This window comes from Lathamus discolor, chromosome 7 (genome assembly GCF_037157495.1).
Source record: "Lathamus discolor isolate bLatDis1 chromosome 7, bLatDis1.hap1, whole genome shotgun sequence".
NCBI classification, from domain to species: domain Eukaryota; kingdom Metazoa; phylum Chordata; class Aves; order Psittaciformes; family Psittacidae; genus Lathamus; species Lathamus discolor.
In genome coordinates this window covers 1,143,825-1,171,769 of record NC_088890.1, presented here as the reverse complement: position 1 = coordinate 1,171,769, position 27,945 = coordinate 1,143,825, and the positions used below count along the sequence as shown (strand labels likewise).

Below are 27,945 nucleotides of genomic sequence, written 5' to 3'. Positions count from 1 at the left end.
AATTCACATGCTTTTAATGCGTTACTCATTTATGTCAGATGGTCACCCTATAGAATGACCATCTTTTGACATTAACACACCATTCACCCTATGATTTGTTCTTATTGGACAATTACGCTTCTACCTCTAGGAGCATTCCTGATGAAGACCTTCAATCCTGAGGTTTAAAACCAGGAAGTCTGGAGATCAAGCATGGATCATAAGGCTGAGGAGAAAAGAAAGCAGCGCCACAGCTTGACTTTACTGGAACAAGTAAAGAGAATGAAAGAATCGGCAGAGATTATTGATGTTGTCCTAGTTGCAGAAGGTGAGAAATTCCCCTGTCATAAGGTGGTGCTGGCTGCCTTCAGTCCCTATTTCAAAGCCATGTTTACCTGTGGCTTGGTTGAATGCACCCAAAGGGAAGTGGTGCTCTATGACATCTCTGCAGAGAGCGTGGCCGTACTCCTCACCTACATGTACAGCGCGGAGCTGCACCTCACCAACCACAACGTGCAGACTGTTGCCCTCGCTGCCTATTTCATGCAGATGGAAGAGGTTTTCGGTCTGTGTCAGAAGTACATGATGGACCACATGGATGCCTCCAACTGTGTGGGCATCTACTACTTTGCAAGCCACATTGGGGCAGAAGATTTATCTGATCAGGCGAGGAAGTATTTGTATCAGCATTTTGCCGAGGTGAGCCTACAGGAAGAAATATTGGAGATTGAATTCCAGCAGCTGTTGACTCTCATAAAGTCAGATGATCTGAATATTTCCAGGGAGGAGAATATTCTGGACCTTGTCATTCGATGGGTCAAACACAGCAGAAAATCGCGTGAAGAGCACCTCATTGAGCTCCTGAAGCAAGTGCGACTGGTGCTTGTCAGCCCTTCCTTTCTGTTGGAAGCCCGGAAAAGGAACACAATGATCCTGTGCAATTCAGAATGCAATGACATGTTTGAGGAAGCACTGAAAGCCATCAAACTCTCCAGCCACCCTTCCCTCAGCCTGCGCTATGGCATGGAGACTACTGACCTCTTACTCTGCATCGGCAACAATTCTCTCGGCATTAGGTCAAGGCATGGTAGTTACGCAGACGCAAGTTTTTGCTACGCTCCTGCGACACAAAAGACTTACTTCATTTCCTCTCCAAAGTACGGGGAGGGTTTAGGATATGTTTGCACTGGTGTCGTGACTGAGAAAAATGATATTATTGTGGCAGGCGAGGCAAGCGCTGCCAAAATGTCCAGACAAAAGACCAGGAACATCGAAATCTATAGGTGTGTACCCTGAGTCTGAAATTCCCGTATTATTTAAGCAGTTGAGATCCAAATAATGGTTCTGGGAAGAAAAATGACCATTAGACAAAATGTTCTTTACTTGAAAGCTTTCCCAGACGTTTCGATTAACCAATTTGTCATAATTTATCCTCATAGCACTGAATTATAGAGATGCAACCAAAGCTTGAGGTCTTTTTCTCCCGAAAGAAGGATTTGCTTTAGTGGCATCTCTGTGTAAACGAGCTTGATTGGATCCTACAACATTGCATGTGGATTTTTGATTGTCCTCATGGAAATCTCATTGTTTTCCTGGGATACTCTTTTCTAGGTTGTTAGCAGGGGGAAATGAGTCAAGTGGATGGTCCAAGGAGTCCAGTAAGACAGAGAAAACACACTTCCCTGTTGATGACCGTACTTCAGGGTTTAAAGGAGAGGGATTGATAGCTCTAAACCCCGTTCTGTTTTTACTCATGTCTTTTTCGGTTGCGTACATTTTAAAGAAAACTAGACTTTTTCTGGATTAAAGATGAAATTAAGACATGGCGACAGCATTTTCAGATACCGATGCCTAAATCTAAGGAAGTAAATCCACACTGAGGCAGATGAAATGGCCTCATTTTCAGCAGCATTGAGCTCTTGCTTCTCCCACTGAGTTCAGTCAAAATTGTGACTGAGCAGCACATGCAGAAATAAGGGACTTCTTATCTTAATGGAGGTCTAATATCTTTGAAAGGATGCCTAGGGCTCCTGATGCTAAAAACACTTGATCTTGCAAACATTGGGCTCGATTTTATAACTACTCTGTGAAGGAGACAGCTCCTCTTGCCATTGCACCATTGCCTGAGTCAACATTGATGATCAAGGGGGTAATGTCTCAGAACAAGCTGTTGGGGTCTCAGTGAACCGGGGCATTTACAACTTTGGGTTTTCCTACAGATACCACCAGCGAGGAAACCAGTTTTGGCACAGCCTGTGCACCACTGAGCAACGTGAACTCTACGCATTGGGCACTATCCATAATGATCTCTATGTAATAGGAGGGCAAATGAAAGTGAAAAATCAGTATCTGGTCACAAACAGCGTGGAGAAGTATTCCATGGAGCAAGGCACCTGGAGAACCACGGCACCTCTTCCTGTACCATTAGCTTGCCACATGGTGGTGACAGTGAAGAATAAGCTCTATGTGCTGGGTGGATGGACACCACAGGTTAAGACGTGTGCCAGTTACTTCGTTTTGTTTGTGCACTAACAAACTGTTCTATAATTTTATGGTGCTTCTTGCATAGGAAAAATACATCAGTCATAGCAGAAGAGTATGTTGCTCACATTCATGGAATCATAAAATCCCAGGCTGGTTTGGGTTGGAAAGGACCTTAAAGCTCATCCAGTTCCAACCCCCTGCCACAGGCAAGGACACCTTCCACTAGAGCAGCTTGCCCAAAGCCCCGTTTCTCTGCTTAAACATCTTTTGTAGGAAAAGCAAACAGGATGAAGAAGAATAATGTCCATCATTTGCCATCCTCACTGCAAATACCAACCACAGGAAGGGCTGTGCTTTCATAGAGATGTGCAGAGTGAGCAAGAGTTTAAAACACATCTCCTATGTCAACATGGCTTCCAGCCTTTCTTTTCCTTATTTACCGTCCTCTTAATTTGTTTGGGTATCAGTAAAGGATGGTATTTAAATCACACTGGGGCCCTAACTGAGCCCTGTCTCAAGAAGTGTGTACAAAGGTAAATTCCAGGGGCAAATCCATATATGAAATTTAAAGTTCAGCTCAATTCCTCAGGAAGCTGTTTTGGGTAACTAACGTTCATTTGTTTGATTTTCATTATATTGTATTCTTTGGGACACAGATTCCTTTACTATACTGTGTTCTCTGGGACACAGATTCCTTTATTATACTGTATTCTCTGGGACACAGATTCCTTTAATCGATCCATTCATTTCAGTTACAGTGCTTGGCCATGTAAAGTTTCAACAGGAATTTTCAGCAGGACCACAGGCACCAGGTTCAGTAGTGCAGGGAATATAGAGGCCCTATGCTACAAGGAAGATGGATGTTAAGACCAGTACTTGCTCTCTCCAGTTGCTCCCAGTGTAAAAGATCTTAATGTTAAGAGTGTAGCCCATTCTTATTTACTGCTCAGTGCAGCTTAAATCTGAGCACTCAAGATAAAGCCCCACATTTACAATGAAGAAGAGCATCCGTAATCCTATTGCCAGCAGCAACGTGTTCAGCCTGTCATCACGTCTCATTGCTTTGTGTTCTCTTGAAATAAATTACTGTTTAAAGCACCGAAAAGTGAGATGCATCGAGCAAAGAGTTCCACCGCTTTGGATGTTTTGAGTGCAGGAATTCCCAAAGGAGACAACAGGAAGATCAGAGGGTTTTTCTGATCGTGAAACACCTGAGCGAGGATAACTCACTAGTTAAAGGATAAAAACAGGAAAACACTTCACGTAGAAATGATCTGTGAAAAAACTTGAGCTGAAAGCTATGTCATATAACAAGGACGGATGGTGAAGTCAGACAACTAGCTTTGTCTTGCTTAATAGACGTCTGGACAGATTTGAAGGGGGAAAAGTGGCTTAGAAGTCAGACTATTGAGCCAAGAATGGCTTTAGAAAACCAATACAGGCAGGTTGAGAATGCCTAAAGGGGATACCTGCCATCCAGTGCTATCTGAAACAGCCCATGGAGTCTGATGTTGTGTACAAATAGGCTTGAGATGAGCAGATTAACAGTAATAGAGTAAACCCCGTATCTTTTAAGACAAGGGTGTACCTGAAGAGATCAGAACAAATTAGCTAAAGCTCTCCAAACCCACGCTTTAAGCCCAGCACTGCAGAGCGCTGAGCTCTTGTGGTACCATCTAGCTCCTCACTCACCTGCCAGATGCAGTGATTGTAGAGCTGGGGCTACCACAGCTGCCCTGTGAAAGCAGATCAGTTCCTTGAGCCAGGAGCTGTCCCTGTGCTCGAGCACTGAATGTTCTGTCAGTCCTGAACAAATACCAACGACGCAGCACTGATGGAGTGCCCTGAATGTGTGCGTCCATTACAGGACGGAGATAAATACATGTTCCCATCCCACTCTGGCTTTGTGATTGAAACAAGACAAGGCAAAGTCAGGCCAGGACATTAAATAACAGCTTAGGAGGGCAAGGGCTTGACTCACAGCAGCGTTGCTCTGGCTTAGCATTGGTCCAGCCTCGCTGATGCCAGCAGAGTTAAAAACCAAAGGGACTCCAGCCTTGGTAACTGGGAGCCCTTAAAAGTGGCCCCTGAGACAGAGAGAAGGGCTGCTGGGTTTTATGTTTTCTGTACATAAAGAGCAGAGGGTGCGCTCTGAGGTGAACGTTACCATGAAAATGAGGTAGGATGTGAAATTACAGCATGTCAGACGGTGCCCGCTCCTAAGTAAATGCTTACCCTGGGCTGAAAATACACAGTTTACCCCCTTTTCATTGAATAAATCAGTGTTTCACACCACTGAGAAAGAGCATGCCCCTGGGCACTCCCAGGGAGCAACCAAAGGGCTAAGCATTTACTTTCCAGTTTGCCTTCTACTACCTTGCTCATGACGCTGCTGTTGAGAAGGTCTTTGGGAATGAATAATAACAAAGACAGCAAGAACACACAGAACACCATCAGAAGCAAGCTAAGTCGTTCTCTCCTCCTCACTCTCTCTACCTGAAACCTTTCATCCCAAAATACGTCAGGATCCTCCCCCCACAGCCTACTGCTTACAGTCAAGGGTGTCGTACCCAGAAAGCGTCATCTGAGTTCCCTGCATCGCACAAGACAAGCAGATAAAGGGGAAGAAGATTAGAGAGAACAAGAGGAGTAGGAGTACTAAAAGACTATTATGGCAGCACAGATTAGCGGGGGGTAGGAACTTGTTATAAAAGCTACTGAAGTTACAGCGGTTGAACGACATTACTCTGGTTAGGCTGACTAAACAAACACACAAGCGACTTGAGAACAACTTATGTGTATATAGAGGCCTGAGAAATGCCAGCAAAGAACCTCAGGGAGAAAGAATCACAGTATGGGCTGAGTAACAGTGGGAATAGATTTCAACCTTTAGCAGGGAGAAAGATGTCAGACTGGTTTTCCCTCTGTTATTAGGACTTTAAAGCAGCCTTGTGATAAAAGGTATGTTCAGCCACAGACAGAACCCATGGATGGGTTCATGGAGGGCCCATGACTGCATTGTTACAACCCAAATCCCCAGCTTTATTACTGCAGGATGCAGATGACATCTTACTCCTTTGCCTTCCACAGTGCACTCCCAGCCACGAGTCCTGGGTGCCGTTAAACCCCAGGGAGCACGAATCGCTTTGCAGCTGTAATTGATGTGTTTATGCTGTTTATCTGCCGAGCGGTCTGCTGTGATTAATTGCATGCAGGCATGTGCAGAGGGCTCCAAATGCTGTATTATTACCTGGCTGTCATATTTCATACAGATGGATCTGCCTGACGATGAGCCGGATCGATTAAGTAACAGAACGTTTCGGTACGACCCAGGCCAAGACAAATGGACAGAAAGAGCCCCGATGAAGTACTCCAAATACCGCTTCAGCGCAGCCGTAGTCAACAGCGAGATTTATGTCTTGGGTAAGAGGAAACAGATCTTGAACAGATAGCACCTAACTTGCTCTTCTGTACAGCAATTTGCCTCTGCGAAGTGAAATACCTCACCCTGCCCTGAGTCCTGTAGGACAAAGTATGTTGGACTAAATGGGCATCATTTTCCCCAAGTTATTTCCCCCCCCATCACTTCTTTCTTCCTCCATATACGTAGCTTAAAGTAAGGGAATGTTTAGTGTTCCAGATTAATAGACTTTGCTTTTTAAACTCCTTTTCTTTGGAGTATCCGTGTGTGCTATAAGTTACTCCCGATTGCCTGTTTTCACAAATCTTGAGAGGACTTTAATGTCCATAGATCTGTAAAATTAGGTTGAAACAGGCCAAGAAGTGCAAAAGTTGCAAAAGGCAGGCAAAATAATGTAAATGCAGCTAGAGAACACACACGTAGGGAGGGAAATTGCACAATATTAGAACTCATTTTTAAGGGGAAGACAAACCTGACACTGAGCCAAAAATGATTTGTCAGCAAATTCTAGCTGTGAATACGCTGCTTAAAATCCACCTTTAACCGTATGGGTGGAAACGGAGAGTTATCCGCACAGTCTCCATGGGCATCCAGTGTATTGCACCTACGTAAGATCCAGATCTGCTGGGGGCAGAGGAAGGAGAAGGGAGGGAGGCAAGGTGGAAATGGGTAAATGCAAGATATGTTCTGTAGCCCATGATCAGGCCCAGCTTCCCAGGAATAAAACCATGAAATAAATACGTAGCTCTGGCTTGGTACATAAAGTACCAAGTGTGACCAGCAGGTCGAAGGAGGTGATCCTGCCCCTCTGCTCTGCTCTTGTGAGACCTCACCTGGAGCATTGTGTGCAGTTCTGGTGTCCTCAACATAAAAAGGACATGGAACTGCTGGAACAAGCCCAGAGGAGGCCACGAGGATGATCAGGGGCTGGAGCACCTCCCGTATGAAGACAGGCTGAGGAAGTTGGGGCTGTTCAGCCTGGAGAAGAGAAGGCTGCGTGGGGACCTCAGAGCAGCTTCCAGCACCTGAAGGGGGCTATAGGAATGCTGGGGAGGGACTCTTCATCAGGGACTGCAGTGACAGGACAAGGGGTAACGGGTTCAAACTGAAACAGGGGAAGTTTAGATTGGATCTAAGGAGGAAATTCTTTCCTCTGAGGGTGGTGAGGCACTGGAATGGGTTGCCCAGGGAGTCTGTGAGTGCTCCATCCCTGGCAGTGTTCAAGGCCAGGTTGGACGAAGCCTTGGGTGGGATGGTTTAGTGTGAGGTGTCCCTGCCCATGGCAGGGGGGTTGGAACTGGGTGATCTGGAGGTCCTTTCCAACCCACACTATTTTATGATTATCTATGATTATAAAGATGCTGCAGAGAGATGAGACTTCGTTCAAGCAGCTCTGGAAAACAAAGTCCTTCAATGAAGTTTGTCACCTCTTTCGGGCAGGATTGCTGCCTTCCTGTACGGTCCCCACAGGTGCCAGCACATTCAGGATTAGGTGGAACTCCAGAGCACAAGTGAAAAATCACTGCAGAGAAAGTTCATCCTCTCTAATGCCTCTGAATGTGATTTCTGTCATAAATCTGAAGCAGAAGGCAAAGCACTAGCTTTGAGTAAGATGCAGTAGCAGGCACTGATATACAAGTCTAATTTTTGCTCTCGTCCGTATACGTGTAAATCTGTAGTAAGTAGTCTGCTGATCTCAATTGTGTTGTGTTAGGCTAGTTTTGTTCAGACGCTCAGCCTTTGAAGTGTTAATTTCTGTTGGCACAGAGCAGAGAGCACACAGTCACTGTCCAAAAACCCCTTCCCAGCCTAATTGCCAGCTCCAGCGTGTAAACCCCTCATCACTTCAATGGAATTATCCTAGAGTCACCCTGATGGAGGAAAAATGAGGAATAAAATAGAGGGCTTGGTCTGAGTAACAGCATTGTTTAGGAACCTGTACTATGGGTCTGAATCAGCAATCCTGCAATATAATTGTCTGTTTGTCGTGTAATGTTCCTAGGGATTCTCATGCTATTTATACAGTGCGCATAATCCTCATAAAGTAAATGAACAGCATTTCCTAAGGCTCAAAATCCTTTCTCCTATTCATCCCATTTGATGGTCGTAGCTCTTTCTCTCCATATTTTCCCAGGAACATAACTATATTGGTTGGAAAGCCCAAGAAAGAGCGGTATTGTGTTCTTAATGACAAGGGCAATTGAGACGCTTCTGGAAGCAAACCAGATGGGAGGGCTCTATTTAAGGTCACACATTTTAATCTCTTGCTTAAAAAAACATCCTTTCGAGCTCAGTCTCTGAAAACTTCCGAAAGCCAACCCGCAAATTGGGAAAATTTATCCACATAAATCAGTTTGAATGCCGTAGTCATTAGCTTCTGTTAAAGCACCCCGAAATGCAGGTCACCGGTGAACACTGTTGCGTCACCATGACAGCTTTACCCATGCGGTGTTTTTATGTCATATAATTCCTGCTTTATAAATAAGAACATATAGAAGGATGTTAATGAGAAAGCCCATTGGGGGGTTTAGGAACAAGGAACTTTTCTTCATCCTCCTTAGCCTGGCATCTCACCTCTTACAACTTCTTGTTTTCCCCCTGTGTTCTTGCTAAGTGCTTCTTTTAGAAGTTGTAAGCAGTTAAATGGGGTTCGATTAAATCTTGAATACTTCTATCATGAAGTACCTGTTTGAGCACGTACTTTGGGGTCTCTCTGGGAAGGAAAGTGTGTGTAGGAAGGGCCGGAAGGAGACGTTTTCACTTTCCTGCTTGAGTATTAACCATGCGTTCGAATAACACCTTCTAAAACCAACATGTCTATGAATACACTTTGGAGTTCTGACAAGTAGCAGCTCATGGGCCTGATCCTGCTCTGTTACACCTGTGCAACAGCCTCCAGAGTGCCTGTGTGCGGGGAGGAGCAGAAAAGGCAAAAATCTGGTGTGATAGAGGAGATCAGAAATGCTCGCTACTGACTTAGGGATTCTGAAAGGGAATGAGAACAAGGAATTAGGGGTGAAAAGGGCTGGAACCAATGCACAGACCATGTTTAGGAAGACAACCTTTTGTTTCTTCAGCCCTGCTTCTAGTCAATCCTTTGCCCTCATGCCTTCTACAAGCTGCATTACCTCATCTGCTGGGCAATGTGTTAGTAAAGGATGACAGTGCTTCTCAGTTTCACCCTTGGAAGTGCCTGGTAGGACACTTATGGCTTCCTTCTTTCCCCAGGCACCAGCCCTTCTTTGCAGGGATGGGAGCACAGCATCACTGCTGAGCCTCTCAGCTTGAGTGCTGCTGCGGAGTAATGAAGAGATTAGCACTATTAAATCCATTGTGCATCCCAGAAATCAATTTAATAGTGAATTGTTCTATGAGAAGCAAGGCTTAGATTTCACTTGCTTATTGGGGAATTACTGCTGCTTCTTTATCCCCACCCTTTTCCCAGGTTCTTTGGATCAAAATTCGAAGAGGCAATAGGAAGAAAAGGTGTTGCTGGGGTTTGTGATCTGTGACTTAATGACATGATAATGCTCTGAGGGCACTAACAGGTCTTGAGCATCCTGACCAGCATCACCTGGGAGCTCCACCCACACTCTCTGCCCATAGGTCCAGGAACATCATTTAAACATAGGCTTGAGGGGGCTCAGCTCTTTCTCATCACCGTGCCTTTGCCTGAGAGCTGTGGGCAGGACCTTCTGCAGTTGCCTGCCTCTGGCTGTGGAGCTGAGCCCTGAAGGTGAGTTCACTCCCTGGGTCACCTTTCCTTTGGATGCAGCTCTGCTCTTGTTGCTCCCCAATGCACTGCCCTGGCTGAGAAGCTGTAGTTCATGGCAAATTTCAGGTGTCTGTTAGTGAGGGGAACCAAATTAAGCAGTGTGAAGTCTGATATTCAGAGGTTCCCACCACGCTGCTCCACTCAGTGGAGTGCGTAACCTCTTTTCAGTCCTGTCTGGACCACCAGTCACCTTGTAGGTGTCATTTCGATCAGTCCTCCTGCTCATGCAATGAGCAATCAAGACTTGGATCTGGTGCCTATTCTGGAGAGGGGGAATTGTCCATGTGGGACTCAGCTGGCTGGCAAATTTACCTGCATAAGAGCTTGGTGTTAATGATGCTTGGAAGTTGAACTGCCCTGTGTTACTGCCTGCTTCAACCAGTAGCAGTGATGTGGGTTCATAGAATCCCAGAATGGTTTGGGACCTCGAAGTTCACCTCGTTGCAACTCCCCTGCCACGGGCAGGAGCACGCATAGGTCAGAAGGTTCTTTATCTCTTTTAATACAGCTGCATGTCAACCTCACTCCCATCGAAATACACAGCTATATCTAAGGCACTTATTTCCTTTGCTCCTGCTGAACTAATGATTGCCAGTGACACTTCACTGCCATTCCCCCTCAAGTGCTGGGAGGCTGTTCTGTTCTTAGAACTCGTGTGACTCACGTTGCATTCAGTCCTCTCTGATGAGCGTGGGGTGAGGGAGAGGCAGCTGACCTCTCCAAAGTGATCTGCCTTGCCTTCAGCCAGCTATGAGCAGAGTGTGGGTACAGCAGGGCACAGAGCCCTTCCTCATGGGATTCTGGAGATGTGCTGATGGCATCACCTACCCTGCTCTGCCTTCTTGCTTCAAAGGCTCCTCTATCCTGATTTCTTCATAAAGATCATGTATTTTATTGGTATATTTGTTTTGCTAATGGAGCTCCATGTTAAATTTGAAGTCCATTAGAAGCGCGGCTTGCAGAGTGCCCTTGAAAGTATGTTTGATCGTGGAATCACCCAGCCGTGATATGAAAAGCTCTCAAGCATTAATGGCTTTGGGAACACAAAGGTGGCTTCGCTGGCTGTTTTTAGTCCTTCGGTGGCATCTGAAACATCTCCTAGGGAAAGCGCATGGTGTGAAAAGCCTAACGTGCTGAACGGGTGCATTGGTAAGGGGAGGGGGCAAGGCTGAGTTCGAGGGTTAAAACCTCTGGTGTGATCAATGTGCAGATGCCAGGAATGTTCAAAACTCCCAGTGAGAAATCCATCTTCCCCCTGCACTGAGGACGTGCAATTGGGCTTTTTGCAGAGAACTAAGCCAGGCAGTGCTGCATTCACCTGCTCTGGTTGTGATGAGATAAGAGAGTGTGGCTTAATGAAGGACCCTCCCCAGATGCCATCACAGAATGGGCATGGGAATAGCAGTTGCTGCCCTTTGGGTACCTGTCAGGACTTCTGGGAGGCTGTGACACAGCACTTGTGCTTTAATGACCCCATCCATAGCTCTGGAGGGGTGCTCGGCACAAGAGTGTCCCCCAGATGACCTAAAGTCAGCTAAGAGGGCAGAGCTGTTCACTGCGCTCTGCCTTAGCATCTTAAAGGTTATCCCCTTCTTGTGTAGGGGCTCCTTTAGGAGCAGAGCATGAACTCACTTGTTCAGCTGATGTAGCCAGAGCACATGAAATAAAGGCAATCCTCATGGTCTGTACTGTAAAATGTCTCCCCTCGTGCTCCTAACGGAAACCTGAATGAAGCAGCCAGTGGGACTGGATGAGCTGGAGTCCTGAGGGATGCAGCACACAGCAGCCGGAATCGTCTGACACAGCAAGTTTCTTTCTATCTGCCAACTTGAAGCCTCACGTGGTATTCACGCCGTGCGTGATGGATGGCGGTGTTAACGTGAGGTGCCTCCGCTCTGCGGCGGATGTGAATTGATTTAAAGCTGAGATTTTGTGTTTCTTCCTGATTTGTGTATTCAGCTCTTTGGGAAGAGGCCTGAGACATCAGCCTCCGTAGGCGAATAAAAGTGTTGTCTCATGGCAGTATTTCTCAACTACTGCAGCTGGGAGCGCAGCGAAGCAGAGCCTAATACCCTCGCATTCCTTTGTTAGCAATATTTCAGGGTTAGCATTGCTTTGGAAGAGGAGATGGGAATTCTTAATTTCTTATTTTTCAGAATACTGTTTTTCCTAGCTTGAAAATGAAACTTTGCTCCCCTCTGATTTTCCTCCTGACTTCCTATTGGCTGAGAAGCTGGCTTTGCCCCTGCTGTAAAGTGCGCATGAAACTGGATTTGTCTGAAACGACTGCGGAGGGTGTAAATAAAAGGGAGATATCTTGGAGCTTCAGGTCTGCCTGTGATAAGGGGACCCTGTGCTTCAGGGGACTGGAGCACCTCCCATATGAAGACAGGCTGAGGAAGTTGGGGCTGTTCAGCCTGGAGAAGAGAAGGCTGCGTGGGGACCTCAGAGCAGCTTCCAGTACCTGAAGGGGGCCTATAGGGATGCTGGGGAGGGACTCTTCATTAGGGACTGTAGTGACAGGACAAGGGGTAACGGGTTCGAACTGAAACAGGGGAAGTTTAGATTGGATCTAAGGAGGAAATTCTTTCCTGTGAGGGTGGTGAGGCACTGGAATGGGTTGCCCAGGGAGGTTGTGAGTGCTCCATCCCTGGCAGTGTTCAAGGCCAGGTTGGACAGAGCCTTGGGTGGGATGGCTTAGTGTGAGGTGTCCCCCCCCATGGCAGGGGGGTTGAAACTGGATGATCCTGAGGTCCTTTCCAACCCACACTATTCTATGGTTCTATGATCCTATAACAGCAGCATTAAAGGAGGTTACAATTAAGTTGCTTAAACTATCCAGTGACTATTCCACAAACTCTTTGAAACATGGCAGCTCTTGAGCTTGCCAGAAGATGCTCCAATAAGTCATGAAAAAATTACTTCTCCACTTGCTGCTTTTCATACATTAAAAGTGTTGGGGTGAGATCCCTGGATTGGCAGCTGAATGTCTCCATGAACTGGGAATTGGGAATATATTGGAGGAAGTCACTGCTTGTGCTGCTTTATACCTGATTATTTCTGCTCTTTCTGAAGTTACCATCCCCTGTAGTTACCCAATTTAGAACCAGGCAATAAAAATACACTAAGAAATAAACAGTGATTATGGCTCTAGAAGAGTTCTGGGGCATTTTGTCCACTTGAAATACTGAGGCAATCAGCAAAGCTGTTTCTGTTTGACTCTGACATGCCAAATGCATTCCCCGACTGGTACCGTTTTGTCCTCTGACTGCACAAGATGCTTTCTTATTCTTCATATGAAGAGTTTTGTTATGGGTGAATGCATGTTCCTCGTGGTGTACAGCAACACCTAGGCTAATGTAAAATAGGCTGGCTTGATAGCCTGTCTTTGGCACCACTGAACTGCCTTCTGAACAGATCAAATTCATCTCTTGGGAGCTTTGGTATTATTGGTTCCCAGTTAAAACTGCCTTGAGTATCATTTTCTACATTGCATTGCACTGGGTAGAGTGCCCACACCCTGGCAGCAAATTGCCTTGCTGTGATTTTACCAAAGGATGCTGCGGAATCAGCAAGGTTGTGATAAGCAATAAATTGCCTTCTCAGGCAAAAACTCTGATTTAGCCCTTTAAAATTTCCTTGGTTAATTTAGGGGAATTCAAGGGTAGTTTCCTGTCCTTAAAGGGGCATCTCTCTTATAACCCATTAAGGAGTGGTGGAGAATGCTGCCTAGAAGAGGATAATTCTCCTGGCATAAAGAGTAATGGGTCAAAGTCTGAGTGCAATACAATAAATAATAGGTCTAGATCTGAATGTTATTCTTGTTTCTAAACAGTTGTAAGGAATAGTTTAGTGAGACTTTGCTCCATGGGGATGCGCACAGCTCCCTTTTGGCCATGGAAAAGATTAGCATAATTCCATGACCACAATTATTGCTCTGCTCAGTTCTCTAAAGAGAATCCAGCCTCTGAGGAGGAGCACATAAGAGCAAATGCTGCTTAGCTGGGGGTGTTGGGCTAGTAATGAGACCTTGTTTAAGTACCCACAGGAGAACCTAATGCAAACTGCTAGGACCTTGCTGGTGGGTACTAGGGCAAGTAAAGATTTGCTGTGCATGGAAAAGGAGCTGGAAACCAAACCCGGTGAAGGCTTTCAGGTTCAACTATTGAACTGAACCAAATGCTGTTAACTTCAGCGGGAGGAAAGCTTCCTGCTGGTGATAATGGAGAGCGAATTTGCTTCTCGCTTTTCTGCTCTGATGCAGGGATAACTGCTCTTATCTTTACCCAGCCCTAAAACACGGATCAGGGATACAGTGATGGCAAATCCGGAGCACTGTGGTCCCCATTTACATGCAGTTGCCTCTTGCAAATAAGACTGAGGAATGCAGAAATGGTTGAAGAAATACAGCCCATATTAGAAGGCAGATGGAAATCCACATGCAAGTAAAGCCTTTAGCACCAGGGGCTGATTTCTCTTGCAGATCAGCCTCACAGCACTAGGGGCAATGGATTTAAAAGCAGCTGCACCGGCCTTGCAGAGGTTACGCTTGCAGCTCTGCCGTTTGTATACGCGAAGGCATAATTACATGCCATAAAATGCATTTTGGATTTGCACAAGTGAGCGATCCTACACGTGTATCTGGGAAACAAGGCTCCATGTGGAAACTGCTTGTGTATTGCAGTCATTTTGTGTTCAAAAGTGGCCACACACACACATGCACAAAAGAACTGCTTCAGCAAGCCAGCAGTGCTCATTACAGGGTATTGTGTCCACTGGCACAGATGGGAGACCTGCTAGGGTATGTCAGCGTGTTAATTCTTGAGAAGCAGGGGCTGTGCGTTCCAGAGCTGGGTTTGATGGCAAGAAAGGGTTTGGAACAGCAGCGTTCACAGTGGTTCCAGTGTGTGGTGTTTCCAGTGCGTACTGAGACCTTGGGTATGCCCGCAGCCTGCGGCAGGGTGTCTCAGCCCATGAAACCTGGGGTCTGTTTTAATCCTGCCCACAGACTTTGAGCATCCCGATTCACCCTTCAGCAGCAGGGCTCCTCACAAGTGACTCAGCTGGCATTCCTGCACATTGGATGAGTTTGTTTCTGGAAGTTGATTTCCCTTCAGAAATGGGTGTAATCTTTTTCTTTTATTGCAGACAAGTAAGGAACAAACCCAGGCGGTGGTTGGGTGAAATCCACTATCAGTAGTTACAAAATAGGTTTGGATCCATTGCAAGTAAATGCTAAAGCAATTTGTCCAGCACCCAGAACAAGTGGTCATGACAGTTTCTACTATATAGGCAGAGAACAAGACAAAATACCTTTGCATTTTGCAGACATGTTGCTTGCCCTTCCTTTGGCTTCAGAGATGATATTGCTTCGATGTCTGTAGACAATGTGCGGTACCTTCTGCTTTGAGTTCACTTTCTCACAAGCTTCCGGAGCTGCAAAAGGGGAAAGGAAGAGAAGGAGATGAGGACACGCACACAGAAGTGATGCTGCCAACGGTGTCTCTTTCAGCAGAGCCTGGGACCGCTGTATTTGACCTGTGTCTTTTGCAGGAGGAATCGGATGCCTCGGTCACGACAGAGGGCAGACGCGGAAATGTCTTGATGCAGTGGAGATTTATAACCCTGATGGAGACTTCTGGAGGGATGGACCTCCAATGCCGTATCCCCTCCTCTCCTTACGAACAAACTCCACCAGCGCTGGTGCCGTGGAAGGGAAGCTCTACCTCTGTGGAGGATTTCATGGAGCAGGTACTAAGATGAGTCTGTTCTCTGTATAGCTGGAATGGGTGGCACTGTACACACACTGACCTGATGACCGAGCAACCCTGTCAGGTGGCACTGGCATGCCCTGGAACCCCAGAGCTGATTCAGCCCTTTGGACTCCCAGCTCCCAGTGTCAATATGAGTTGTGTTCTGTTTGCCCTTTGCTTTTGTCCTTAACAGAACATGAAAAATTACCGATGTTTCTGGTCTGCACCAAACCTCTACAGCCTCATTAGAATTCTGCTGGATTTACATCCAGAGCTACCGAGATCAGGAGCGTAGCGTGTTATGGACATTAAAGAACTTGGGTGTATTTGTTGAAGATTAAGGTGCTATCCATCTGTCCTTAGACAAGCTGCCTGGCTTTGCCTATTTACTTACATACTTTTCTTGATCCGTGTTGAAAAAGCATGTGTATTTAATGAGTACTTCAGGTAGGGAGCTAAACTTGTGTATTTAATGAGTACTTCAGGTAGGCAACTGAGACACAAAGAGACTAAAATTCCAGATCCGGTGAGTTGTAAGTAATCCTAGCCTCATGGCCACCTTTCTTCTTGTAAGTCTTCTTCCTTCTGGCTGTTCTTAGCTCTATCTGAATCTCCAGTACTGCTAACCAGTCTTTCTCTCGTCATAAATGCAAAGAGTCTCAAAACAGGCACACTTAAACTCCTCTGCTGCCACCCCAATTTCCTCTCTAGGAGAAAGCAGCAATACAGATGCATTACCCACCGCTAATAAATGTCGTGTCAGGTTCATTGTTGCCCACATGGCATCACCGGGTGATGTGTTCTTCGCACTACACTGACCCCGGTTGTGTAGGCTGACTTGTATAACGAACCCTAAAGCTGCTGTTACTGATGATTTTCATCTAGTTCCCAACTCACCTTCCCCCTCTCTTCACGTGCTACTCTTTGAGGAAGCTGCTTCCTGGAAGCATTTGTATGGCAGCTCTTTAACAAGCGTGTTCTTCTGATGGAAGTTCTGTGACCTCAGAGCTATTATGGTTGTGACACATCGCTGTGTTTCCATAGCAAACACTCCGTCATCGTATTTGTCTCTTTCTCAGCAGCACTACAAGAACTGCTCAGGTTAGTGGGTACTGATCTCAGCAGGCTGCTCAGGGCAGTGGTGCAGTCACCATCCCTGGAGGGATTTGAAAGCTGTATAGGTGGTGCTTAGGGACATGGTTTAGTGGTGGAGTTGCCAGTGCTGGGTGAATGGTTGGCCTTGATGCCCTTGAGAATCTTTGCCAACCTAAAGAACTCTATGATCATTTGCACTGGCAAATGAAGCAATTTCATTCAGGATGACTAACGGAGCAGCATGAGGCTTTCTGCGCAAAGAACCTCCAGAGCAATAAAAACACACGCTGCAAAATCCCACCACGTGCTGTCACTGAGTCACGTCTGAAGAGTGGTAGTGCTGGGAGAGGTTGAAAGTGCCCCTCTGTATTTCAAGACAGCCATCTCCTGTCCAACGTATCTCCTGTATGTTTGTATAATGCTGGCTCAATGGGGTCCCCATTCACAATGGTGCTTGTGCACTCTATATAATTATGTATAGAATTCCACTGCCCTAAAAGTGTTATTTAGATTGGAAAACAAGAAGTCAAGGTTGGAAAATGCCAGTTTTGTGGTTACCTGTGCAACCCCAGCTCTGACCCCCTACATGTGCATTTTGCATACCAGTGAAGAAACTGTATGTAATTGTGTGGTTACTCATTGTTATGATCCATTAACAAGGGAGCCAAAATAAGATTCTCACTGTCAACTGTAATGATTCAGATGTATTCGCATGCTTGAGGAGCTGGGAGGAAGCTGTGCCTTAATGACAGGCTTCTTAATGTGACTTTCAAGTTATTAAAGCAAAAAGGCTTTCTAAATCTTTACGGCAATACATTTCTAGCTACCATCATCAAGAAAAAGATGGCTGGAGTCCACATACTGGACCTAAAGAGGTTCTCTGGCTGCCTCTATTCCTGGCCCTGTGCTCTCTGCATCCTTAAAGAGCTCTCCAAAGCTGATCTGTTCTTTGGGGGTGAAGGGTGGACAGAGAGAGGGTATTTATTATCAGCAAGGCCAGGCTGGATGGGGCTTGGAGCACCCTGCTCTAGTGGAAGGTGTCCCTGCCCGTGGCCGGGGTTGGGGCTGGATGAGCTTCAAGGTCCCTTCTAACCCAAACCGTTCCATGATTGCTGCCATAGGGGAACTTGGAGAGGATGGCTTGACTCTGCTCTGCCACAATTACAGCTGCTCAGCAGCTTCAGGATATTCCTGGAACAGCATGTGCCGCCGCTTTATAGCGGATCGGGTTATTTTGGAATGTGCTTGTTTGGTTTTAGTCTCTTGGGTTTCTTGGCATGTCCCTTCGGGTTTTGTGAGGGACGCAGACAAGAGGATATTCCACTTTCACAAAGCATTGTAATTTAGCTTCAACCAAGAGGAGGTTTTGGAACAAGCTGGAGGCCCAGCTGTAGCCTCTGGGGTTTCTGCCTGCTGAAGGGCTGCTGGAAGCATTGAAGAATGAGGGGCTTCTGAAAGGAAGAAAACAAGCCAAAATCACTGCTGCAATGGGCAGTCTTTGCCAATGGATACAAGGGCTTGGCACCAATTCCATGTGTGCTATAGATCCGACTCCAGCTCCGAGTCTCAACTTGCCTTTGCGTTTGTTTAAACCCACCCTTGATCCAGCAGCATGAACGCTGACCTCCTAAGGACATTGTTGCGCCTTAATTTTACTTATATGTGCCACGCTCTCTATGCCTTTCTGCGCAAGTATTGGCCTGAATGGGTTATTAGAGACCAGAGATGCTGCACATGAGCATAAAGCTGAAAAGCAGCTGTCAACTGCTCCAAGGGCCTTCAGTTTGGATGAATAGATGAGTACTGCTTGGCTACATATTGAGTCCTATGTGACACTTGAAAGCCTGTGATGGCAGGATTCCCACCCTGTATATATTGCCTCTCACAAATCCTTGTCTGCTTAAAGGAGGACAAGTGGTACAGCCCCAACAGCATCCCCAGGAGCAGAGGAAGAGAAGCTGCAGCTACTTAAAGGCTCCATAGGGAAGTCAGCTGAGGGCAGTAATGCAGAGCACAGCCTCTCTAAAGGATGCTTGGGTTCCAATGGGTGTCCAGGCTTCCTTTGGTCTACAAGAAATGCTGTCCAGTGTTGAGCTCTGTGGGTAAACACAGCCTGCAAGGCTGCCTCTGCTGAGGATTCCTCAAATTTAGGAGCTTGCTCAAAGCCTGGCCATGAAAGGGGCAAGGGGATTAATTCAGCTGAAGTTTAGACACTTACCTGGACTGCCTGCACTAAGACCTTAGTGACCCCTGGCTCCCTGCAGCACATGGAGAAGCAGAGACACTGCCTGAAGGAGATTCAGGTCCTTGGCGCTTTGCATCTGCTCTGAAAGACCTGAAAGCAATTCGGAACCCTGAGGACCTCCCTCGTCTCTTAATGCTCTGCATTTCGATCAGGAAATGAGGGATTCTAACCTGACTTACCCAAGGCAAATGCATGAGGAGCTTGGTGTCTATGGTTAGATGGGAGAACACACTCTGACACCTCTGTGCTGTATCACTAGCTGACAAATGTTCTTATGATCACGAAAAGTACCCAAAAAGCAACTTCTGCTGGTTTTGAACTTGCTTCCTCAGCAAAACCTGCAGAAGTTCATCTGTTTGCCTGTAGTTTATATGAATTGGCTCGCTTTCCCTAAAACCATTATGGCAAATAGGAACCATTAATCTGCTTGTCTCTCACCATCAGCTCCAGCTCTCTACTGTTAGAATACAGTGCTATTTCCTGCTGTAACTATGGGGTTTAAACCAGCCATTGCAGCCTGACTGTACGATGTTCCCATTCCTTTGCCTTTCCATAGGACTAACGCTGCCCCTTGTGCAGGCTGACAGCTATTAATTAACACTGCCCAGTGCAGTGCAGAAGCATCCTCATTAGTGTTCCTCCCTGAAGGAGGTGCGGGGGCAGCCCTTCAGGTATGCAGCATCACACGTGCTTGGAAAACACCTGCCAGCTCAGGTTCCCGTTCTTTTTGACTGCTTCCGAGTGTTATAAATACCCATTTCTGGTGGAAAATAATGAAGGCAAGGCTGTGTGCCTGGCTGCTGGGACTGTGTCATCTGCTGTCAGCTTGTGGAGGCACGCGTTGGTCGATTTTGTGTTGTTACTGCACTAAAGTGGATCTTGTAGCCTGTTTCTGGGGGCTGGAGGTTGTACCTTTGTTTAGTTTCAGGTCATAGATGTTGGTCCAGATGCGCGTTTCATCGATTTCAATTAATAGATCCAAATACAGAGTTGATTGGGTTTTTTAATGTGATAGCATCCTTGCCTGTATCAGTGCTACTGTGACCAGCAGGACCGGGGCAGTGATTGTCCCCCTGTGCTGGGCACTGGTGAGGCTGCACCTCAAATCCTGTGTTCAGCTCTGGGCCCCTCACTACAAGAGAGACATTGAGGGGCTGGAGCGGGGCCAGAGAAGGGCAATGAAGCTGGTGCAGGACCTGGAGCACAGGGGTGATGTGGAACGGCTGAGGGACCTGGGGGGTTCAGATGGAGAAGAGAAGGCTCTGGGGGGACCTGATCACTCCCTACAAGTGCCTGACAGGAGGATGGAGCCAGGAGGGGCTGGGATCTGCTCCCACCTCAATGCAAAATAGGAAATGCTTACCAGGTATGCAGTTAGCAACAAGTCACTTAAAGTCTAATGATTTTGTCAGCTAATGGCACTTGATGTAGAGCTGTCTTTCTCTGCACTGGAAATTTTGCCATACCCCTCCAAATGTGGTTTATAGCAGGGAAGATAAATGTACTGCTTCCCTACTGTATGTGTTGAGAAACTCTGTGCTGTGTTTAGCATCATGTGTGGGACCGGGGCTGCTCAACACCATTCTGTTATTTAGTGCTTTATAACACCAAGCAGAACTTAACTTTACATGTAAGGGGTGTTACAGTCAGAGGAAGGAGAAAAGGAATAAATATCATTGAACTTGGTGTGCAAGTATCTCCATTTTGTGTTTGCGACTGATAGCCAGGATAGGGGATAGTGACACTGGGTCCTGCAAGCTGTGCCGTTCTGCCTCTACAAGAGAGATGTTTATTTACCCTAGATTCATTTTCTCTTCCTCCTCATTTCCATAAACGTCCTCATTTCCATAGACTGCAATCCATACATTGTAATAGAGCGGCACTGCTTGCGGCAGTGCAGAACTGTGTAGTAATTACTGTATTCCAGCTGAGCTAATGAGTTTGTATCTCCACGCCATCCCTTCCTGACAGTGGACTAGCTTAATAGTTATTTATTTTGACTAATCTTCCAGAAAGGCTGCTCCCTCTAGTCTCCTCCATTATGTGATTTAGATGGAGAATCATTCTAATGCTTGTTTTTTATTATAGTGGTTATGGAACATTACTGGAATCAAATTAAATTTAGACGTATTAAGGAGTCTGGCACAGTAAATACTGCACTTGTGAAGTTTGGGGGTTGAGCGATTGGAACAAAACCTGTTTCTCCAGCACCTTCCCATGTTCCCAGCTAAATAAAGCAGAGGAGCCAACCCCGGGCTGCCTATCTGCAGCACTGTTTGTTTCCCTCTGTTAGCATTTACTGGGCAGCAATGAATACTTGAAGTTCTCCTGCCCACAGTTGTTCCCATTTGGATGAATACCCCCACCAATGGAAGGGTTCAGGGTCCCTGTGTTTCGCTCTGCCGCGGCTCTCCAAAATGCTACCTGACCTTTTGCCTGGTTCTCCTCCAGTGGGAGAGAGCAGGAGAGGCCTCCCTGGGTAGGGCAGCCCATTTACTCTGCTCATCAGCCAGAACCTCGCTGATGGGAATAAGTCCAGTGCAGGTCAGGGAATTGATGGGGTCTGAAGCAAGCATCTGCTTGCTTCAGATCCACGTTCAACCTGCTGTGTGACAGCACCGTGTTAGCAATTCAGTCCTGCTGCTTACGAAGACTCATGGTTTATAAAGGGTTAATGAGTGATTAATCGATATTTTTATGCGTTCTAATTAATAGCTGAAGAGGTCAGCAGGTTGTTTAGAAACATGGCTTGTAGCCATGTATGACATCTTCTATTGTGATCATAACTGCCTGTCATGCACGTAGTGTAAACATGCTTTACATCCTCTATTAATAATGTATTAACCCATTGCAAGGCATTTAGAAGCAGTATCTCAGGATGGTCTGAGATGGGTCATTCTTATTCTGATCTTTTCAGTTCTTGCTCGTATGAATGGTGCATTGACTCCAAGAGACTGATCCTGCTGCGGTGATCTGTGATCCTGCCATCACCTGCAGCACAAGCAGGGTCAGTGCTTGTCAGATTATGTCTGAATGAGGTCGTCCCTATGAACAACAGGCAAAAACAGTCCCAAGAAAAACGGTTGAAGTAACTGAATTAGAGGTTTCTTCCGGTAGACCTCCTATTCTTTTATACATATAGAATTACTATATTAACTATTTTAATATAATAATATAATTAACAATTAATTTAATATATAATTAACGTATTAATTTTAATAGATATTGATTTGTGAGCGAATGGGTGGATCATTAAGCCATGGTCCTGAAGAATGACACAGCAGAAGACGAGGACAGAGAGGTCCTGTCTATGAGAGTCAACCTCTTACCTTACTCCATGCAGGTGCTCTGAAAACAGTAAGCTGCCACAGTTGTAAATCCAAGCCCCAACCTGCATCCCGGCTTTCACTGTGCCCAGGGTATGCTGCCTTGACACTTAACATCGTGTTAAGACACTTAACAGCACGTTCAGCAGCCAAGGCAGGTTCCCTCTCCTGTGTAGTCTCTGCCTGCTCCTGCCCACAGGCACAGATGATGGATGTGCTTGACCCCAAAGGTGTGCTTGCTGTGTGATGCTAGCAGGGCTGGTGGAGCGAGGGGGCAGCTCACACACACAAATGGGACCGAAGGGCACAGACTTGATGAACTTATTCTTTTTCCTACCGCAAATGAGGAGGCAGGACAGCTGGTGGTAATGATCTAAATGCGCTTTTAGCCCATCGCAGCACAAACGTGAATTCCCAAGTCACCTAACTCCATATCGTGTAATTATGAAAGCAGCTATTAGTGGCAAGACAGATAAGTAGCAGAGGCCAGTCCCATATGCTTAAAATCATTCTCTGGTACAGATAATGGCGTGCAAAACCCAGTACAAACCAGCAGCAGCGGCTGAATTGCTTCAAGGCAGCTCTGGGGTGGCCTTTGGGTGACAAGAACTGGGGAAGCCAGTGCAAGAAGCATCTGAATATACCCTGTGGGGACTGTTGAGGAGCTGGCAAGCACCTTGTGATGTCCCAGTCCTTTTTACGCGTGGAAAAAGCGGAGCAGGCAGTTAACAGTTCAGCCGCCTCAGGTTTGGTGTCTTTTATAAACTGATTGATGGTGAAAGAAGATAGAGCCAGATTTAACTCCAGTTAACTAATATTTGAGGTCAATGCTCTGGACACTAAACAGGCTATAGGAGAGTGGATTTATTTGTATTGGCTTACAAACCTAGTAGCTGCATGGTTAATAGACCTGGATGACCTATAGATTTCCTACCTATTAAGTATGTTGCTTAATTCTTTAGCATCTCCCCCCTTTAACCCTCCCAACTCCGAATCTAATAATTGCATCGGAATGTTTGGTTCCAAGTAAAAGAGAGAAAGCACGGTCAAAAAAGCCCAAAAGTGGTAATAAATGTTCACATGGGAAGTTGTTCCTCCACCCTCCGAATCACGACTGGAATGCAGTTCAAAATGTAAAGCCAAAAAAGCAGATCAAGTATTTGTTGCCTGCAGTCGTAGTGGGGTCTTTCCAAGAATGGTTCATGCTGATTTATGGTCCATCCCGATTCAAATGGCAGGAGGAAACTTGCAGCGTGGAATGAAGTCTGGCCGTATTTGGGGAGTGAATCATAAACCCTTTAGGGAAAGCAGGGTTGTGTGTATGTGCAGGCGATCACTCAGTGCACATCCAGCATTTTGCTGAGGGTTTTCTGCATATCCAAGGAATAATTTCATACAAAAAAACCTGTGGGAAAGTATTTTGTTTAGGGAGGGTGTATATAATATAATAGAGAATATAATAGAGAATTTACAGATTAGGCTCATTTTGCCTTCAGCCTGCTATATACTTGCGTGTATGAAATACGATCTTAGCATTTAGAAGTTAAACACTTTCAGGTATAACTCCAGTTCTTTCACTGGGAAAAGATGGTTCGTAGGCTCGGTGTTAGCCTTCAGTCTGCACTTGTACATTGAAGAGGCATAACTCTGCCAAAAGAGCTCTGGCTCTCTTTTAACATACCACAATCTCCCATGGGGATAAACGTAGGCTGGAATTCATGTTCCCTGCGCTGCTCTAGCCTTATCCTTGCTTGAAGAAGGGTAAACCAGATTGTTAGAAACACTGTCTTATTGCTTGAAAGGGTTCTGCGTTAGGGTGAGGTTTGTACTGCCTGAATGATTCTAACATGAAGTGGTTTAACGCCCTTGCAGGAAAACACAGTGTGAAAGTGCCTTCGAACTTCTCATGCTCAAACAAGGATGTGCACAAAAATGCTGCCTTGATTTGTAGGGAAAAACGAAAGCCTTCGGAAAGGAGCGAAATCCTTGCATTAGCTGAGGTGGTTGTCTGGCAAGTGATGCGGAATAACGCTGTGTACAACGGGGTTCTGAGGGCTGGCTTTTTAAGCAGGTAATCTGTGTACTTCTTGTTGTAGATGTGACATTATTCTCCTGCAAGCAAAACTGGCTGCTAAGATACTGCCTTAGAAATAAACAGGAAAGCCAAATGAATAGGTTGAACCAATGAGCCAGAATACGGAATTCTTTGTGTCTTCCACCTTAAAACTGTTTATTGGGATGGAAGCCCAAATCCAACATTGCAGCCTGGAATCAAAGGTGGTGTTCTCTTTGAAAAATATTATCCTTTCTGTTGTCCTAATCAAGAAGGGGAGAAGGAAAAAGGCTTCGGGACCGAGGTCCTTTGACTCATTTCTCTTTAAAAAAGAAAGGGGGATGTAATTGGGATGTGTTTTTTTTTCTGGAGATTGCCTATTTTGAGCAGTGCTTTTCCTCACATGAACCTTCTCATCCAAAGGGTGCTGCCTCCTTTCATGTTCAACAAGATAAGACGAGAGAAATGATTGCTTCTCTTATCCCAGCAACATCCTCCCATTATCCCCCAAGGGTTAGGCACTAACTAGGGTTAGTTTCCATGTGCTGGGAAGCAGAATTTGTAGCATGGAACAAACCCAGTTACAACATCCCACAGAAAAGGGAAACGAGGGACATGAAAGGTTGGGAGTCACCAAGGTCAGGAAAAAACACAGCAAGGCTTTAAGGAAGGGTTGTTGAACCTGCCTTTTGATCTTCTAATTGTGATTTTTTTTTTTCCTGTGTCAAGTGTTGCAATCACCCGCAGAACATCTCAGTTCCAGCACTGGATATCTTTTTCCCCCTCCGATTGTCTTGTTTGTGTCATCATCCGTGCCAAAGAAAATCCAGGCATCAAAATCCATTGCGTAAACCTGATAACCAGCACACGACTGGAGCCTCCCACGTCGCAGCTTAGGTCTGTTTGTGCCTCTGTGTTTGCCTCTTAGGAAAAACCTGTTCACTTGCAGGGTCAAACAGAAATCAGCTCTTTGCCGGCACTGGAACATGGTGTTTGTCTGCAGCTTCAGTCGGACCTCCTCTCTTCACATGGAACTGCGCTATTAGTACTTTGCTGTCTTCCCTCTTGGGTGGGTGCAGCCTTCCCATGTTTTATTATTACCGTTACCCTTTAATATCCAGGTGCCAAAGCAAGCCATCATGACCATTGTTTCACACTCTGTGAACAGCAGAAAGAAATGGGACAAGGACTGTTTAGATCGAGGTAAATCCTGAAATCATGGAACCTAAACCACAACAGCACTACCTTAGGGGTACTAAACCCTCAGGGTGGCTGTCCTCTGGAGGCGTGTGTGCTCTGTGGTTCCAGCATCAGAAGCAACGTGTGCTGCTGTGTGCTCTCCTGTATTTCACTCTGTTCCTTCTCTTCAGTCCTTTGTTGTTTGTTGCACAGAAGGACAGTGTCCAAAGGAGATGCAGTCCACAGATATATGAAGGATAGGGTTGGTGGTTGTTTTGGTCTTTAAAGAAGCTTTCTAGAAGGGATAGCTGAATGGGAACCGGTGAAGTTCAGCCTATCACCACTCTTGTGATATCCCTGGGTTCATAAACCAGCGCCGAGTACTCAATGTTTCTTGCTATGATGGTTCTTATCCTGGTACCTGTGATGTGTCAGGGCTTTGGAAATCTCAGAGACCTGTCTTTTAATGCAATCTGTCCAGGAATTCATCAGAAGGAAGCTGACAGCAAAGCATGTGCGTGTCCTTAGCTCAAAGTAAGAAAAGCTTAGACTAAGCTTACTCGCTGTGAGAAAGCAGCTTCAAGACTAAAAGGGAGCAGAAACGAAAGGCGCTCTTCGACACCTTTTATTTTTAGGAGAGAACTTGGCTTTGAGTAACAAGTGTTGGAGAGTTCAGGACTTTTGTTAGCAAAGAAAGATTTTGTGTTTGTGTGAGTTTATTATAGCACTGCTGCTTGACAGCTATGGCTCTGCTGCATGGCGAGTCTCTTTTTGTTAGTCGCAGTAAAATGAGGCTTGTCTTGAGCTTGGCTGTGATTTAAGGGCATTCTTTTAACCTGACTGTTCATGACAAATTCCTCAGCACTTCAGCTAAAGGGCATTTGAAGCCCTGGAGGTTTCTTTCTGTCTTTATTTCTTCCCAAATCACAGGATGTCCAGACTTTGCACACAAGCCATAGCATTGGAGTGCTTCCAACAGCCCGAGAGCTGTGTTTTACTTGGGGAAAACAAAAGACAACATGCTGCACATAGGCATACTCGTTAACAATAGGCAATACTCTGCCTCTAGAAGGTGGGCTTTTGACAACTGGTTGCACAATGAAATGCCACCTGCATACTTGCACCAGGATGGAGCACTTGATGCTTTTGTCCCTGCAGCTGCACCTGAAGGCGGAGTATGAGGACTGAATACACTGTGCAGATCTCCATCTGTGCTATTTCATTCATGTTGACATCTCACATGTCCTTTGAACGGTGTAGCTGTCACTACCACAGAAAGTCCCTCTTCATTGCCACCTTGCAGAGCAGTCATCATCGTAACTGCGCAAACGCCTTTGGTCCAGCTTGACTTGACTCCTGATTTCTGCCGTTGCTTCTCTTTTTCAGCTCGTCATGAAGTTATCACCAAAGAGATCCTCGAGCTGGATCCCTGGGAGAACCAGTGGAATGTGGTGGCCGTCAATGTCCTCATGCACGACAGCTATGACGTTTGCCTGGTGGCACGGCTGAACCCACGGGATCTTATCCCTCCTCCCCCGGATTTAGTGGACCAGTAAAGCTCAGTGACTCCAGGTTCTGCAGACACTGAAGGATTTGGAGGGGCAAACACTGCATTGGCTGTGGGTGACAGCCGAGTCCAGCAGAGAGGAACTGGTGATACACGCTTAAGGACCCAATTGCCTTTGAGTTGATGATGCCCAATTTGCTAGTTCTGGTACTATGGACAAGTTGTAACAAGCATGAACTTTAGTGGTGCAAATCAGTGACCAGTTCCTGAGCTCTTAACCACTCAGGTTGCTAAACACAGTTGTAGGTGTAAGATCAAGGGGGCAAACTCTGCTTTTAAATGTTTTTAAGCATAATCAGTAGAAAGTTCTTCCAATTGACAATCCAGTATTGGAAACTCTGTTGAACTCTTGTTGTTACCGCAAGGGAAAAGCAATCTTGTTCTAATTTCTCTATGGAGCTCTCAACACAGCTGGAAGCAACGCTCTGGAGTTGTTTCCTTGTGAAACCCCGACTCTACTGATTTTGCTTCTTTCACTTTTGTTTTAAGGAAGGATATTTTAAAAGCTTGCTTTTGTCTTTGGTCTCTGCTCTGTGGCCTGTTCCTGACAACTCAAATCCTCTTGCAGCTTAGAGACTGAGTGAATTTACTGGATTCCACTCTCTGAAAGACAGGCTACTTGGAATAGCCCAGTGGGAGAAGGGAGGCTTTTCCAGGCTTCCATCAGTCATATTTGAACAGATACATGGAACACAGCTGAGACTCCTCTAGTAAATGTTTGTTCCAGTACTGAGCTGGCTGTTTCTTCCCCACTTCATAGGTTTTGCTTTTTAGACTGATCTTTGAGCTGGATGGAAGGAAAGGATGTATCCGGAATGTCTGTCTTGATAACAGAGGAGAGTGATTGCATATGGTTTATCCACTGGCCTTGCTTGAGCTGTGGTGAGCAGTAATAGGTTTTCATGCATCGAGCATCGTCGTTCCTGCTGCCCACAGGTTTTAATGGTTAGCAGGGAATCTGCTATGTCTGCCTCTCTGCTCCTGCCCAAGTCCAAATACGTAGCACTATATGTCAAGCAGGGAGTTGTTTCCTTCTGGGTTATATATCCAGAACAGGGGCACTAACTC

At 46.0% G+C, this 27,945-nt stretch overlaps 2 protein-coding genes across 2 annotated transcripts in view; one reads left to right on the top strand and one right to left on the bottom strand.

Annotated features, from left to right (window-relative positions):
- The window catches only part of MGLL (monoglyceride lipase), an 86,100-nt gene extending 70,674 nt beyond the window's left edge, over nucleotides 1-15,426 (bottom strand). Inside the window, exons 1-2 of the mRNA XM_065687287.1 lie at nucleotides 15,198-15,426; nucleotides 14,973-15,095 (exon numbers count right to left, since the gene is read on the bottom strand). Coding sequence (XP_065543359.1) covers nucleotides 14,973-14,991 — 19 coding nt within the window. The 5' untranslated portion in view covers nucleotides 14,992-15,095; nucleotides 15,198-15,426. The remainder of the gene's footprint in view (nucleotides 1-14,972; nucleotides 15,096-15,197) is intronic.
- Nucleotides 193-27,466, top strand: KBTBD12 (kelch repeat and BTB domain containing 12). The gene is made up of 5 exons (XM_065687285.1): nucleotides 193-1,262; nucleotides 2,199-2,469; nucleotides 5,736-5,886; nucleotides 15,213-15,410; nucleotides 26,697-27,466. Exons 1-5 carry the CDS (start codon nucleotides 193-195, stop codon nucleotides 26,864-26,866), a joined length of 1,860 nt encoding a protein of 619 aa, XP_065543357.1. The 3' UTR covers nucleotides 26,867-27,466.
- The last annotated feature ends 479 nt before the right edge of the window (nucleotides 27,467-27,945 follow it).

What these genes read in the sequence shown, in the direction of transcription:
- KBTBD12 (XM_065687285.1), top strand. Translation starts at nt 193, where the DNA reads ATGGATCATAAGGCTGAGGAGAAAAGAAAGCAGCGCCACAGCTTGACT. An exon ending in TGGGTGGATGGACACCACAG is followed by an intron (nt 2,470 to 5,735) that starts GTTAAGACGTGT and finishes TATTTCATACAG; the next exon opens with ATGGATCTGCCTGACGATGA. An exon ending in CAGCGAGATTTATGTCTTGG is followed by an intron (nt 5,887 to 15,212) that starts GTAAGAGGAAAC and finishes TGTCTTTTGCAG; the next exon opens with GAGGAATCGGATGCCTCGGT.